General features: G+C 43.2%; 1 protein-coding gene across 2 annotated transcripts in view; it reads left to right on the top strand.

The window, feature by feature from the left end:
• LOC117605072 (uncharacterized) overlaps positions 1–16,230 on the top strand; it is a 40,865-nt gene that overhangs the window by 7,426 nt on the left and 17,209 nt on the right. For both annotated transcript variants that reach the window (XM_034325907.2, XM_034325906.2), the window contains exons 2-3: positions 1,708–1,894; positions 11,932–12,456. In XM_034325907.2, the coding sequence (XP_034181798.1) occupies positions 1,724–1,894; positions 11,932–12,456 (696 nt within the window). In that variant the 5' untranslated portion in view covers positions 1,708–1,723. The remainder of the gene's footprint in view (positions 1–1,707; positions 1,895–11,931; positions 12,457–16,230) is intronic.

The raw sequence follows: 16,230 nt of genomic DNA, 5'->3' as shown, positions 1-16,230 counted from the left end.
CCGAATAAATATCTAGGTAAAGGAAAATTTACACTTTGCCATTTAGAATCGAAACACCTGTCTCGCGGTATCTACGGGCTCTCGAGCAGCTTACAATAACGAGGCGGTGTTAACGAGGAGTAAATCATACGCTTTGCATCGCGGGGAAACGCGAGACGGTGACATTTTACAGTCACCTTTTGTAAACGGTAATCCACGATCGTCGATGTTGCTGCACGAACTCGCCTTTATGCTTTTCCTCCCTTTGTCCTTCGGTTCCTTTTTCTACCAGCCCTTCCTTCGTTTCTCTATTTCAATCAACCGCCTCGAATAGGAACAATGATTCTTGTCGAAATTTAAATATAATATAATGGAATATGGAAGAATATGGATATGAAAGTAACAGGTGAAAGGTTTCAATTGTAATATTACCAAAATAGCATTTATTGAAATGAAATTACAGGACTATGCGACCGTGGATCATAAAACTAGACTATTAAAGCGTTGATCTAATGGAGTATACACCAGCAGAATGCCAAACCGCTAGACTAGGTATTAAATTGTACAACCAGCAGACTATTTGTCCGGACCATTACGCTATGAAATTATTATAGCAGGCTATCTAATTGTACAACCAGTAAGCTAGGCTTTAAAATTGCGGAACTATTCGGTTAACACTTTTAAGCTAGAAAACCAGTCGAATTTTTCATCTGGTGGTTAGACGGAATTAACAAGTTATTGGCACATTAGATAAAATTATTACAATTATGAAAGTGGAGAATTTATAGAGTCGTAAAATGGGCTGTAGAAAAATGATAAATTTACAAATGGTAGCAATCGAGGGGACGAAATTTACGCGAGTACCCTAATTCATTGAAACGAATTGCAAACTCGATCGTCGCCCAGCTTCGTGCTGCGGTTCATCCCATGTGATAGCTGGTCCCAAAGGGGTAGAATACGGTCCGTCGAAACTGCTTCGGCCACGGATCATCGTCGCTTGATGAGAATAACGGAGATTTTCGAAGGGTAACCAGGGGACTGGCAAACAACGAACGCGATATGGCACGGCTTTTCATACGTTGAGCAACAGACAACGGCCTTATGGGGTGGTTTAACCGGTGCGTCAACTGGGGGAGAGTTTCTAGGGCAGTCAACGATACAGACCCATCACCATTGTGTTGCAAATCCCTGGAAATTTTATTGCCCATTCGTAGTGTGCTTTAAAATGGTAGACGACTGGTCGTTCTCGTCATGAAATCAATTTTACCAAAAAATCTTATATTTTTCTGTGAATTTACAAAGTAGAATTTTAGAGTTTAAGTACAAAAATTAGAGAACTTATTTGTACTTTGAATTGGTAAAACCACTGTGACGATACTTTAATCCGAGGGGTAGGTAAACGGTATTCCAGGTCATATTGGCCGGCAACGAGGTGACCGTCCATAATGGAAGGTATTTCTTAATTCTAATTGGTTACCAAGTGGCCGATGGGTTTTTCCTATAAAAGGACCATGCAACTTGGTGTAAAGGTTTAGTTCACACTTACTGCAGTTCACGTTCGCACCGCGAGAGAACGTTCGCATTAGAAATCGTGTCACATTCGAAAGACCGTTCATTCTGCTGTCGGTTTTGAATACTTCAGGTGTTTGAATTAATTTCGAGTAGGATACTATCAAATCTTTATTGATAAGTTTGAACAGATTCTAATGGAAAATGATTTTGTTTCAGGTAGCGAGCAGCCAAAATGTCGGTGCTTCTGGAAGCAAGGTCTTACAGACCTTTCAAGTCTTCGGAGGAGTATCTGGTCGCGATGAAGGAGGACCTGGCCGAATGGTTGAACGCTTTGTATCCGGAATTGAGAATAAACGTTGACAATTTTATGGACAGGCTGGACACTGGCGTCGCTCTGTGCAAGGTAAGTGATTAAACAAATAATTAATGCGCCTCCAAAAATGAAATACAAAACTACTTTCTACTTTGTATCATTTTAACCGACGATCGATCGATGGAAAGGTAATCAAAAATTTGGAAAATATATCGCGCTCGAACGGTTTCAAGAAGCTTCTTGAAAATTCTAAGCTTGATTAAAGTTCGAGCGCGTGTACGTACACAATCGAGCGTTAAATGGAAACGCATAAAATGCTATGGGACACGTACTTTGGTCGCGGCTCGTGAAACAGAGGAAGAAGGATGCGTATGACGTCCACCGGAAGCTCTTGCTTCTACGTCGATTGAATTACGAATTAAGTCGGCGCGTGTAGGAAACGCTGTGACACGAAGAACGGCAACAGAAAATACGCTTGAATCGATCGAACGATCGTCTTTCTCTTCTTTTTTTTTTTCATTTTCTTGACCCTGTCAATTCGCCAAGAACCATTTCAATCCATGGGATCCAGAATTGCTTGTATCGAAACCATAAGTTGAAGTTAGTCCTTATCGAGTCTCGTGAATACGAATCTAGAATTAAGTGTACTGGATCTCGTAAATTCCGAATATCGAGTCTTACCGATCCAGTATCGTCTGTATCACGACCCTGAGACGTTCGTATCGACTTCCATGGGTATCAAGGTCGTCGATAACGAGTTGCACGGCTTTCAGGGACTTTTGTACCGCACCCTACAGGGTTCCAGGGTTATTCGCGTTGGTATTCAACATGCGGGTATCCGGATGCTGGTAGTCAATTTATACCACTCGCTGGTCGTCGACTCGAACCTCGTTTCATTGCAAGACGAAAATTTTTATAATCTCGTTTGAACGTTTTATTGTAATATCTCAAGTTTGCTTCAATTTGATCGATAATCTATCGATTTTTTTTTTTTATCCGACATTACGACTCACATTTCGGATCGGCAACATAGTTTCGTGTCGTATAAACTAGTCCCGCCTCAACCTGAACCGTACACCGCCATAAAGCGAGCGAACTTATGCCGTCGTTCAAGCACGCCATTATAGACACGACGGCTAGTTATTTTCGCCCGATGCAAATTCCCTTTATCTCGATTGTAAATTCCGTGAAATTTATCACGGAATACCGATACCGTTCCTGGCTATTTATGTAACATGGAACACAATCATCAACGACACGGTGCACAGTTAATAATAATCCCCGTATCAGCATGGCTGTCGTGGATTTTTCCTGTTTTCTCGTAGCTAATGATCGCCACACCAGCTCGTTCTCGCGACGACATTCTCGGTTTCGCGGCGCTGATCGAAACTCGTTTTCCGCGCGCGGTTTCAGGGCGATGTGGCTCTCGATAAATTTCAAACGACGAGAATTCAATTCAATCGGACTTCGATTAAATTCTGACGATGATTTTTGAGAGAAATCGTCCCGGGGATGAAAGCAGGGGGGAAATTACAGAGCGGCTACTGTGGCTGGCAAAAAAGGTGGGCACGGTTCGTTAAGTAGAGTACGGAGCGTGCCTATGGCAATGAATGGAGCGCCATGCGGCGAAGGAGAAGCGATTTTACGCAGCGTGGCTACGAGAATCGCGGAGGAATCGGGGTCTCGAACGGCCGGTTGCTCGTAGATCAGTGAAAGTCCGTGGTTGCTACCCGTTCGCGCTGGCGACAGCCAATCCGACACGCGAAACTACTCTATCGTCGTCGTTGAATGGCACACACGATCTTATACGCTAGATACAGAGCTGGCAGCCGCGTGTTCTTTCGACACAGCATCGTACCACACCGATGGTTCGGATTTCAGAATTTAGTTTGACAGTGCGACAGCCCCGGGATCGTGTCGGACAGCCATCGGACACTTTGATTGTCCGGTCCGATTAGCAGCTAGCTTGCTACGTTGCTCTCTGGTAATTAGCTGCCGTGAGCGACACCGGACTCGTGGGACCCGATACGAAACGATCACGAATCCTTACGAGCTATCGGCGATTCCGGGTCCGTTCAACCCGATACCGATCATTTCGGATGCATTGTACCGGGCACAGGTGATTTTCGAACACCTCTCCCGGCTCAATTATTCCCACTGTATTGGTGGCAATAATCTTGCAGTACTCGTCACGAGCCGACTGAATGCATTCAGTTTCCAGTACGCTTGGCGTTGGCCCACGGCTATCCGATTGGCAGCGCGCGGAACAAGTGAGCACAGAACGCTCGGCTGGGTATCGGGCCTCGTTATTAGCGGCGGTGCACCGTGGTCGTTATAAATTCATGCCAGAGAAACATTTAGAGTAGGCAGCCGCGATAAAAGCAAGCCACAAAGAGCGAGATCGATGAACAGAAACGAAGAAAGAGAGAATCGGGTCGGTACAGTCTCGCGCAACTTCGATTTCCATATTCTTCATCCATGAAGATAGATCTTAGATCTTCTTAGATCCTTTCAAAGGTTCTATCTAGGTTCTTCTAGGATCCTTTCGAGATCGACTGGTTACATTATTACGAAAAGGATTTTTTCGTTCGTGTCATTATTTTCCCGAGGGAAACCTATATCGGGCTACGCGCCCCTATCGCGGCCGCGAAGGATTACAACGGATTTCTCTTTCTATTCCGTCTCCGTCGAACCATCTGACGGGCGAGTCGCGTGGAATTTCCGATGGTGAAGCCTGTTGGCGAGCCACCTTTTGCGACCACGTCGACTTTACGAGCCGTGACGAGAGCGAAGGAGAGAAGGGCGCGGTAAGGTAATAAGCTACGAGGTACCCGTGTGTCGCGATAAGGACCCCCGGTGCTCTCGATACGGCTTGTTCTCACTGGCTGACACGTTTTTTTTCTTCTTTTCTCTTCGACTTCTCAATAAGGACGAGCCACGCCAGACACGCTCTCGCTATCTTTCCCCTTGTCTCTCGCCTTACCCTCCAGTTCGCGATGGGACTTGATGGAAAAATTGGTCAATTTATGGGACTGGAACAGATACGATCGTGTTTCGCCTTGTAACCTGTCCAACATTCTATTTCTTAACGTTCGAAAATGGCTCGAGTGGAATTGTGGAATTGAAAGATGGATAGAGACTTAAATTTGCCAATTTTCAGTATCACCTTTAGTTAATTTTAATATTCCTAGTATCTCGCGCGGCAGTTCCTTCGCGCGTAAGAAGCCTTTCGCTGAATCGTAGACAGGGCAAAGACGGGCAAAGTCGTCCTCGAAGAGGGATTAATTAAGCGCAATTGTCGACGTCTGCTTTCCTTGTTCCTTCTCGCGATGAATTAGAATTTACGACGACCGCAATCGAGGCCTGGCGACTTCGTCTAACGCGCGTGTCCCCGTTTCAACTTCCAAGAATTGCTTTCCTGAACGAAGATGATTTCTTTTACCAATTAAACAGTGGAAGAAACTTGCCTGGCCATAATTGGCATTAACAGTGTCGCGCGTCCTTACTCGATAAACACACAAATCATGCAAATTAATTGTGTCACGGTGGGAGAAGGGAGAGATGAAAGGATGTAACGTTGCTCGGATCTTGGATCGAATCAACCTTCTCTTTAAATGAAATCCTGCCTTGAATTCGTTCTATTTACGGACTTTCATTCATTGGGGACAGTGTTACTGGTCGGGATCGTTTAACCGAGAAATTGCCTGAAATTGAGACCTTGTTGTAGGAATAGCTTTACTAGATGAGTTTGGAAAGAGTGGTAATCGCAGAAATATTTCAATAAATTAGAATGTTATATAGTTTAGAAGTCCACGAAGGTTCAAGTGGAAAAATACATGAAATTCTCTGAGGTTGCCAGAAAAATCACGTAACAAAGAACACGTAATAGTTCGCGATTCGCATTCTGACACAATTATTTCCCTATCTAAGCGTAGATCTTCTCTGTTTCGCGCGATTCCAGGTATACCTGAAACAGGCACGCACTGATTTTACATACATTTGCATATAAAAGGACATTCGCGCGACCGTCCTTGTTAGCTGATTATCCTTTTCGAAAAGTCATTCATAAATTTTTTTTTTAACAGGCAAGGACGAATCTAATCGAGACCAGTTTCTTTCTATCAACCCTTCGAATAATTTATTACCTTCTCTGCTCCGACCTGAATTTATGATTTCACCATAGAAAAACAATCTTTCTCGTACTTTGCTCTGCCATTGTACTTTTGTTTATCGTTCACCGCACTTGTTAGTATCCGACAAACTGTTCCCGGTACAAAAGAAACTATCGTGAAAGGGTTGAAGTGCAGCGGGTTCCGTCGAAACGTTTCAACGACCACCCCTTCCGGGCGGTACATCAATAGCGATTTGTCTAGCAGAGACGCGGATGTACCTTTTTTTTTTTATCGGATAGCAAAGGTTGAAAATAAACAGACAGACGTCCTTCCATCCGGCCCTTTTTTTTCCAGCTGCTTCATCTAAATATACTGACCTTCCCCCGAACTCGCTGGAAGAAGACGGTTAGGGGTGCGTTGGAAAAACAAGCGACGAAAATAGATCCGAGGGTAACGATGATGCGACGTGATGGCACAGGAACAGTAGCAGGAATATCTAGGACCTCTGAAGGATTTATGTATCTTTAAACAGTTTCATTAACGCGAAAATGGAAATGCTGTTTGATCAACTGGGAAAATTAAAAATTGTACATTTTCACGTGGAGAATGTTCGATTGAGATAACAAGATTTCTCGTTACATAGATCTGCGATCGAATTTTATGGTGTGGCTATGGAGGTCAGAGAAACCGAAAGTTATTCAATGCAAAGTTAACTGGATTTGTACGCTCGCATGTTATAGCTACGTCTAATTTCAGATAAATCGAATGGACAACTTTATTACATGCTTACGATTTCAATTTACAATTGGCCATTTTATCAATATAGGTACCATTGGAAATAATTTCAAGATTTCGATAATGATACCCTTAATATAATTGCTATTTGATTAATGGAAAGTTCGTTTAATCTCGTAGTACACGAGTAGAATTTTATTAGATCTATTTTATAAACGAATATCAGATAACATATTAGATTGATTTGCCGTTTGATTTATCGACTTATTGTGTCGGGATGTCGTCGACGGAATTTTAATTAAGACCGGAAGCAATTCGCTTGTAGACATATTGCCGCGTTTGATCTTTCGCTTCTTGTTTATTATCAATCTTCGTTATGCTTCGATAATTAAGATTAATCATCGTGATCTATAGCGAACGTATTCGCGTGCAACATACTGTGAAATATGCCAGTGAAATCGAAACCGAATCTATCGTCAGGCGAAGGAAATTCGTTCAATCTAATTTCATTTCTAATCGCTAATTTCCCAATTTTCCAGCTGCTAATTTCCCAGTTTCTCACTTCTCAAAGTTCACTTTCCCCAGTTTATTGTTCAAGTACTTTATTCTACTATCTCTAATGTTTCCACCTGTTTCGTTATCGTGTAGGTAATTCTCTATTATTCCTTAAGCTTAAACCGGCCGCTGTTTGTTGCCAAAGCTTCACGAGTCGCTTTGTTTCGTTTCCTTTTGTATCGCTGTGTAGCAAGTCGAGCTTGAAACGACTGACTAGACCAGACTAGACGGATTAGCCGATGGAAAGTGCTCTTCAGTCGGTGTAAAATGCTCGTTGCATCGCATGAAAGCGAAACGAGATTCTTTTTCACGGATTTTCCTTGAAACAGAGAACAATTCTTTCCACGATCTTCGACTAGCAAACGTTTACACTATTAATAAAATAATTTTCACGTTAGATAATATTATTTTGCGAACGAATTTAACTATCTTCCCGAGATGAATCTATTGAACTCGTAGTTACCTCGGTCGTGTCATAAATATCTATTTACCTCGTATTGGTTTCGTTATAATATATTGTGGTGTTTAGCCGGTTGCAGGCAGTTTTCCCACCGTGTGTCGACCGTCAGGGTAATCGACATTAGGCCTGAGTAAGAAGGAGCACGGGGAACGGGGGGACTATTAAGTAATTGAGCGCACAATTGCCAGGCAAAATAATCTAGCTCGTAATTAATGACTGTACATAGTTATTGGAGATAGCGTATCGAGGCCTGTTGTCGGATCAACGTAACAAGATAACAGCATAGGAGAAATGATATCGTGCGGCGAATAAAAATGTCATCGAATTGCGCAGCGATGCTGGACTTGATTGTTTCGAATAGCTTGATTAACTTGTTCCTTGATTAGTACGGAATCTAAACCCGATAAATTTATCGATTAACAGATTTTTCTTTTCTCCATTAATTTTCTCTACGAATCCCAGCGAGGCGAGTCGAATTTTTATTTATCCTCCGCCAATGAATAGAAATTGCAAACAATTGAATATGGAATTGCCTACACGGTTCTGATAGAATGTCTTTTGATCACAATGCGCGTGCCGGAAGTGTCATGAATCATCCCGGTGATATCTGTTTAAAGAGCCTGACGATGTCGAACAGCGCGAACGTGCTCGAGAAGAATGCCAGCTAAACAATCGTGTATGCATAAGAAACTGAAGAAGTATATAACAGAAGCTGTCTCGTTTTTGTAACGACTGCTAGCAGCACGCGACGCTCGTAATTACACTGGTAGCTGTACAATGGCTAACTATAATTGAAGTTTTTATTCCGGGGAAAAGCGAGAGTCGGAAAAGCGAAGTTTCTAACAGCTTCAAATGGAGGAACAAAGGTTTTTCACAGGGGGGTGGGGGGAGAAAAAGGTAAAATCTTGACTGATTTCTTTCAATTTCTCGACCGTGACAATAGGCATCCTGTTTTCTATTCGCGTTGCTGGATGAAAAGCAGCGGTCGAAGATCGTCAGGAACGCGAGTTAAATAAAACAAACGGCACCCCGCGTTACCCTTTTCTCCGCGACATTACTGTTAACGACGAGCCGCTGTTGTCCCCTGGGCCGTTTCTCTTGCGAAGCCGCTCTAATTTACAATGTTGAATGTGCACCAGCCATTTTCATTAAGCGCATTTGCCCACGGTAGTGGCGGGTAGACGACACGAGGGGGTCACAGGCCACATAATGTGACATCCTGCCGTCAAACTCTCATCTGCCAAGCGCGTATTACCATGCGCCGCACTTCTACGCTCTTCTTCACGCTTCTCTTGCTCCTCTTCCCTCAGAGGTTCTCATTCGTTTCGTTCACCACGGTGTTTTATTGCCAACCAAAATTGCTTAGAACGTCTCGAGCAAATATTAAAAAAATAAAATACCCTCCTCTTCGAACGATAAGATAAACATTTTACGAGCCCGATTGATCGTTTCATGGTAGAGCAGTTTTTCTAGTAATCTTGTTTTCGCAGTTTCTCGTGCAATTACCAGGGAAAACGAGGGTGAAATGGAAAGACCGCGTGGCGCCTTCTTCATGCGGCGTTACGCTCATTTTCTACGGTTATTGCACGGATGGCCGGACGTTTAACCGGCGATTTAGCGACTCGACGAACGGTTAGAACGACTCTGTTACGCTGCGAATTACGAGAAATCGTGATAACCCTTTTCTGTTCGCCGGTTCTGCACGGTCACGGGGAATCGAAGCTCGAGCAGCGATTGATGGAAACCGCGATCTGTCCGACGATAACCCGCCTCTTATTTATGCAATCGAGATCGTACCGGTGATTTGTTTCAGTATTTAAGAGAAATTATGTCTGCTTTACCTCTCGCAAGCGGGTTATTCTTTACGCTGTAGGAGTGTTAAATAGATTGCCGGTTTAATGGAAAGGTCGGTTGTGCTTGTGCAAAGATTGAAATTCATGAATGAAAAGTGTTATTATTATCTTTGCAACAAATCATGTTACAAGTACTAATCAAATTTAACCCGTCCGAAATTCCTCGGGAAACGATAGAACGCCAATACCAGAGTCTCCGTGTCTCGAGGCTAGCACGTGAAAATAGCGAGGAGAAAGCTAATTTCAGGAACAGTTATATCCCATATTCAGCTTCGCCTTTATTGGTGTTTCTCCTTTCCAGTTTCGTACGGTTTTCTAAAAAAAAGAAACGAATTCAAATGAGCGAATCGCTCGATTGAAATTCGGTCAATCGACGAGAAAATAACAAGAAACTATTTCGGAGTAGAAGGGAAACGCGCAAGTTGCCCACTCGATTCTCCGTTTGATAGGGCGAGATCTTTCGAAGCACGAAACCGAGAGCGAAATGGTGACTCGTTACAAGCGAGCAGGCCGTTGACACGTTCGCCTAATCTCTATATTATCCCTGGGGAGGTATCGAGGCGGGACAGCGGACCGGATGCTGTTAGATAGAATTTTTACGAGTTGTCGTACGGCTCGGCCTGTGGAACCGCCGGCATACCATCGCCTTATGGGCTCCACGTGCGAGCGTGGAAAACGAGATACCCGTCGTAGACAGGGAGAGACTTAAAAAAATGACACGATCGAAAGCTTGTCCTAAATTCTTGCCGATATGCACCGGTTGATAACGCGAATGCCATTCCTCTAACCGATTTCGAATGATTTACAGTCGTTTCGCTCGAAAACTTGTCAAAAATAAACGGAACAGTCGTTGAGAAGCGTGTTTGAGTTAACTGAAATATTGGCCGGCGTCTTCTCGCTGACGATTATTGAAATTCACGGCAGCGTATCGGGACAGGAAATGAAGAGTTACGGAACAATCGATCAGCGTCTGCCAGCTGACCTCTTTAACTGCTTTATCAAGTCGTTTGTATAGTTGGATTATCGTCGGTGGCAGACACGTGGTCTGAATAGAAGTTTCCTAGTATATATCTACGCTGAAAGCAACGACCTCTGTTAAACTCGATCTGAAAATTACATCCATTATGTAACTCGTCTAATGTGACCAATATTCATCAAGCTACAATTAACCGACTGTTACAAAGTATAGGGATCGCTTTTTCTTTTTTATATATCAAGTGGCTTCTGTCGCGATGGAAACCACATCTGTCGAGTTTCATTGTGGACCGAGTATAAAGTTACTTATGTAGAGCTACGTTAATGGAAATCTGTCGACACTGGATATTTTATGTCCACTGTTGATCTTTCTCGCGAAATTCTTTTTTATATTTGTCAGCTTTGAATCGGGGCACGTGAAACGCGACACTCTTCTTATTAAAAATAAACTCGAACCATCGGGGAGAGAATAGTTCGAATTATATTTGACTCAAATTTCGAGTCCCTATCCAAAGTCCTTATCTACTCAGCATTTCTTCTACGTCTAAAAAAACTCAGCGCACAGCTGTTCGAATAATCAAAGCACATGGTAGAATCTGGACCAGAAGAAACTTGGCTCCAAAGTCTGTGATCCGCTGAGAAACAATAGCCTCTCTTATTCCCACATCGTGTGAAACTCGCGCGACTCAACGGCGCGGGTCACTTCCAATTAATCGTCGGATAAAAATCGGCGTCCGCCGTTAGTCGACGAAATAACAGATTCCCGACGGCGTTTAAACGATAGACGAGAAGAACCGCGACGATAAACCTGTTATTAGGCGTTTAGTCGTAACGGCGTGGCTCGTTACAGCAAACTCATTTACATCGTCTCGATATCCAATTATCGCACGCGGTTACTTAAGCAACCGACAATAAAGAAAGAAAAAAAGAGGCAAAGAATACCGCGGACTATACACGTATATTCTCGCGGCTTTAATATTTATCGTTCGCAGGAACGTGCTCCGTTGTTATTAATGGAACAATTAGTTAGCCGGGTGTTAAGATGCTATCGGTGGCTGTTTGACTCTTTAAGCGGCGAGAACGAACGAGGTGTAGTCGGTGAATGTCAGACGGGGCTATCTCGCGCCTCTGAATGAACATGTACACCTGGGGGCAATGCAGACTTTTCTCGTTTAAAAGTAAACTACTGTAGGCGTTTAGTGAAATGGGAAGGCGATGAATCTGCCCGGACGCCCTTAGTTCGGGTCGGCGACCGCTAGGTGGCGATGAGATTTGGTCCGTTCTCGCTGGCGGTCCTCCGGCATGCGATTCAAAAACGCCTCTTTTTCTGTTCCCTACACTACCCTTAATTTTGATAGCCTAAATTGAACTTCCACCTTCCAGCGTTGATTAGCGTATCATCCTCTCTAACCGCTTCCGTTCCGTTTTTGTCCACAGCACGCGAACAACGTACGAAAGTCGGCGGCCGAGTACGTGGCACGTCGCCAAGCGCGGAAGATCTCGATGACACGATCGATAACCTCTTCGCTGGCATTGCCGATGTCGCAGCTGAGCGACGTGGCTTTCTTGCCGAACGCGAAAGCCGGCACCTTCTTTGCACGCGACAACGTGTCCAACTTCATTGGATGGTGCAGGAACAGCCTTGGTATCATAGAGTGCCTTTTGTTCGAAACGGACGACCTTATTATGCGAAAGAACGAACGGCACGTGATTCTATGCTTGCTAGAAGTGGCTAGAAGGGGCGCGAAATTCGGTATGCTGGCGCCGATGTTGGTACAGATGGAGAGACAGATCGATCGGGAGATCGCGGCTGAGAACAAAGCCGCGAACGGGGCGCATGGAAATGGCGGGAACGAAGAGAGCGACGACGAGTACGCGGATATGCAACAGGAGGAACCTTGTCTCATCTACGGACCCCAACCTCAGATCGTCACCAACGACCTGAAGAGCCTCGACGAGATGGTGAGTCACTTTATCTTTGAATTAAATCTTTTTTTCCTTAAAATTACATACGGCAGCTGTTTCGACCGTTTTGGATAGCGAATATCCGGCTAAGGAAATTCAGCTGATGAATTATGGAACATGAATTATTAGCGTTAGGAAGACGCCGTGTTTGATCGGAAAGGCGCGTGTGTTTCAACGCCGGAATACGAATAAAACTACTCTCTTATTTCTGATCCGGTGATATTCACGGTCAATAGGGAGCGTCGGCCAAATATATTCACTCGGACGCACCTAAGGGTGCGAGATATTTTCATACTCGCGGCTTGTTAAAAATAAACTGGAATCTCACGGATTAAAACGGACGATGCTTTGTTTTCGAATTCTAGACGACTCGATACGAGCTCCACGTTATTCTACAGAATTTTACAGGATTTTTAATATATATAATTACGCGTTTCCTTTCGTACAATCTTACGCTCGAGTCCGACGGTTTAGTTTCGTCGCAGGTGGCCTGAGGAGTTGCAAAAACGTCTTGTAAAAAGGCCGGTACACGTGAAACGACAGTTTAAACGTTGCTTTGATAACTCTCTTCCGTGGCGGTCCGCTCGTTTCACGCGCGCGAGTCTCGTAAATCGTATTAGCATGACACGCGAGGAAAAAGCGTTCGCGAAACGGTGCACCCGATTCGAACCGTTTCCATTTCTACGAGGATAATGCCCACTAAATCACCGGTTAAACGTTTGTTACGCATTCGCGACGGTGTAAACGGGGTTCGTGGGTTGAACAAGCGTAATTGCGAGTTCTCGGGGTTTGACCGACAACAACCGATCGCGATTTCGTCGCGGAACTCGTATCGTAAATACTCTACTTTTTACGTGGGAGTCGTTACGGTGTAGGTACCTACGTACATTTGCTTAGGCGTCCAGGATTGACTTTTCGTGCTCGATACCAATCGGCCATTTGTGTTACACGTTGCCCCGTGAAATATTTTCAAAGCAACAAGCTTCTCTAAACGAGTCCCTCAAAGAGCTATTTAATGTTGCATTGTTTGATTACAAGAGTACAACTTTGAATTTGTTCAACAACGTGATTTTATTTATCGGCGGTCTTTTCAATGAGACCAGGCTCTTAATTTTTATGTCAACGCGTTGAATATCATGAGAAATCGTGATGGAATAATTTTTAATTAGATTTAATTAATATCAATTTTTCCGCAAGATACTTTTCATGGATTCTGATCTTGAACTTGATCGAATTTCAAAGTAAATTATCCTGCAATCAATGTCTCTCGTAATAAGTATATTACGGTGCAATATTCGTGTACACATTATTGTATGATTAGTGCTTTCTGTTAGCCATGACTCACCAAAACTTCTCCTTGGCAATTATTTTCTCAAGCATTATTCATCGGCGTGTTCACTTCCTATTTAACTATTGAAATTCGTACAAAGTTTAATTTGCTGGTGCAAAAAAAGACGTTCATATATTGAAAAAAAAATAATTATATTTTAAGAAACGGTGTACAGGAAAGCCCTGAAATCGCGAGGTTTTTCCATTGTCCGAAATTTAAAAACGGTTTAAAGTATCTCGGCAAAGTGGAACAAAGGCGACCCAGCAATTTAGCAAAGAAGGAAAGCCGCGAGAAATAAAATCGGGAACGCGAGGAACTGCATTCGTTGCGCTGCAACAAATTAACGAGCGTTTCTTGTCGCTTTCGAAAGCACACACGCGGCCTTTCAGCCGCGTTAAAGCGGCGAGGAGCCGTTAGTTCCGGCTGGAACGAGCTGGAAAACACTTGGAGCCGACTTTTTCGCGAGGACGACGATGAACGCGCGTGTACCGCGTCGAAATATTAAGTTCCCGAGTAAATTCACCAACTTTTTCTGCGTTGCTCTTCAAAATCGTCGAAATTTTGATATAAATTTCCATGAAACGAGGCAATATTTTTCATTTATAATATTCGCGTTTTAGACAATGTCGGATGACCCACTTTGCGTAAGGGACAAGGGATTGAATTTAATTTTCCATTAACGAGTTCCACGAGGGAGAAACGCACATGGACCGCTGATCGAACTGTGTAGATTTCCCTTTGGACAAGGTATATCTCTCTTTCCCTCTCTAGTAACAATCTGTTCGAATTCGAAACATTTCTCATGAAGATTTGATACGAGAAGACCGTCTCATTTTCTCGCAAGCTCTGTAAAGTTATCCTCGGCACGCGCTTTAAAACACATCCGAGAGATTTACCAACTCGTCGCTGTTTGGATATAGCCCCGCGATGTTTTCAATGGGAAGTGCGATCCGCTGATACATACCCGCAAGAATTCATACACGGACGCCAAGAAATCTGACACTCCGCCTAATGGGTTCCATATTTGCATACAGGCATACCTGTGCAAGCTCCGATTCAAAGGAAAGACGAACCTCTGTAAAATATCGTAGTTGATCGAACTATAGAAAGGACAATTGGATAAATGAATTCTTCTAGTCGTACCATCTATGTGAATACATTTGGGTCAACCGTGTCTCGGTTTGCTACACGCAAACATTTTATGTACTTTCCAGTCGCGAGCTGCGTCGTAGAAGGTATCGAATCGCGAAAAATGCATAGTGTTAGGTTTTAACTGTCGATTAGAGAGGTGGCTGACAAGCATGCTTATCTTATCTAAACACCGAAAAACACGCAACGTTAGTTTTACTTACGGTGAATCAGTGGAATTACCTGACGTGTTTCACGATGAGTTTCTAGAATCGCGTAAAATTCGCGAACTTGTAAACGATCGTTCCGAAATTCGTGTATTTGATCAAGAATATTTATTGACGTTTATTAAGAAAGAATTTTCAGTCGTACTTTGATCCTGTACAGTCGTAGCAATCTTAGAAAGTGACAATTATTTATGATACCTTATCTTAGAAGATTAGCAATCTATTGGTAACAATTGATTTCAACAATCGTTCTTGTTTATGTTTCTATTGTGTAAGATTAAGGAAATTCTATCGATAATATCGGTAAATTGTACAGTGATTTCTTATTTTCATTGTCTCCAATAAATTGTCCATTCGAATGGAATCAGAAGAGAAAATTTACCAATTCGGTGTTTGGAAATCGAAGTCAAGGTAGAAATCAATTCGTCTAGACGTTCTTTCCTTGTATATCCGTGCCTATGGAGATTCCCATGATGATAACGACGGGTATGGTGGCCTGGAACGAAGCTTACGGAACCATGCTCTCGGCAGGCTATTCTAACAGGAGAGCTTTGCTTCGCAAGCGCCAAAAGGACGTATTGATCGGCTTTAGCCCATTTCTGTATCAAGTTCAAGCGCAAAGTCTTCAAGTTTTCCACGAAAGGAAAGCTGCTTTCACTTCAAGGATATATCGGCTCCGTGAATTGCTCGAGGGAGAGTCGATAAAAGGGAAGAAGGAAAGCGTGTACCACGACAATTGCCTTTGAAACAAGTAATCATGATGGTTATTTATTTGTTAGAATCTCAGCAAATTTGTTTACCCTTAAATCTTTTATTGCAATTTCAAATAGAATTTCTTCTTTCTATCTAACCATTCATAGTTTCATTGATAAAATTTGGGCCATCCTCGGATCTCCTTTTATCGGAAGACGCCTCATTATCGGTAGGGAAATATTGACTCAACTTCTTAATATTTGTCCTACGTTTCATTTCCGGTGATAAGTAGCAGTGTACTAGTGTGAGGTCGCGCGTGTGGACCTCATATTGCAGATATTTCATTCCTTCGAGGTCTCCTTTCTAATTTTTTATTTTTACATCCTGAACTAA

The sequence above is a fragment of the Osmia lignaria genome, chromosome 5, assembly GCF_051020975.1.
Source record: "Osmia lignaria lignaria isolate PbOS001 chromosome 5, iyOsmLign1, whole genome shotgun sequence".
Classification (NCBI taxonomy): domain Eukaryota; kingdom Metazoa; phylum Arthropoda; class Insecta; order Hymenoptera; family Megachilidae; genus Osmia; species Osmia lignaria.
Note: the sequence above shows the minus strand (reverse complement) of the source record. Positions and strands in the feature narration are given on the sequence as shown.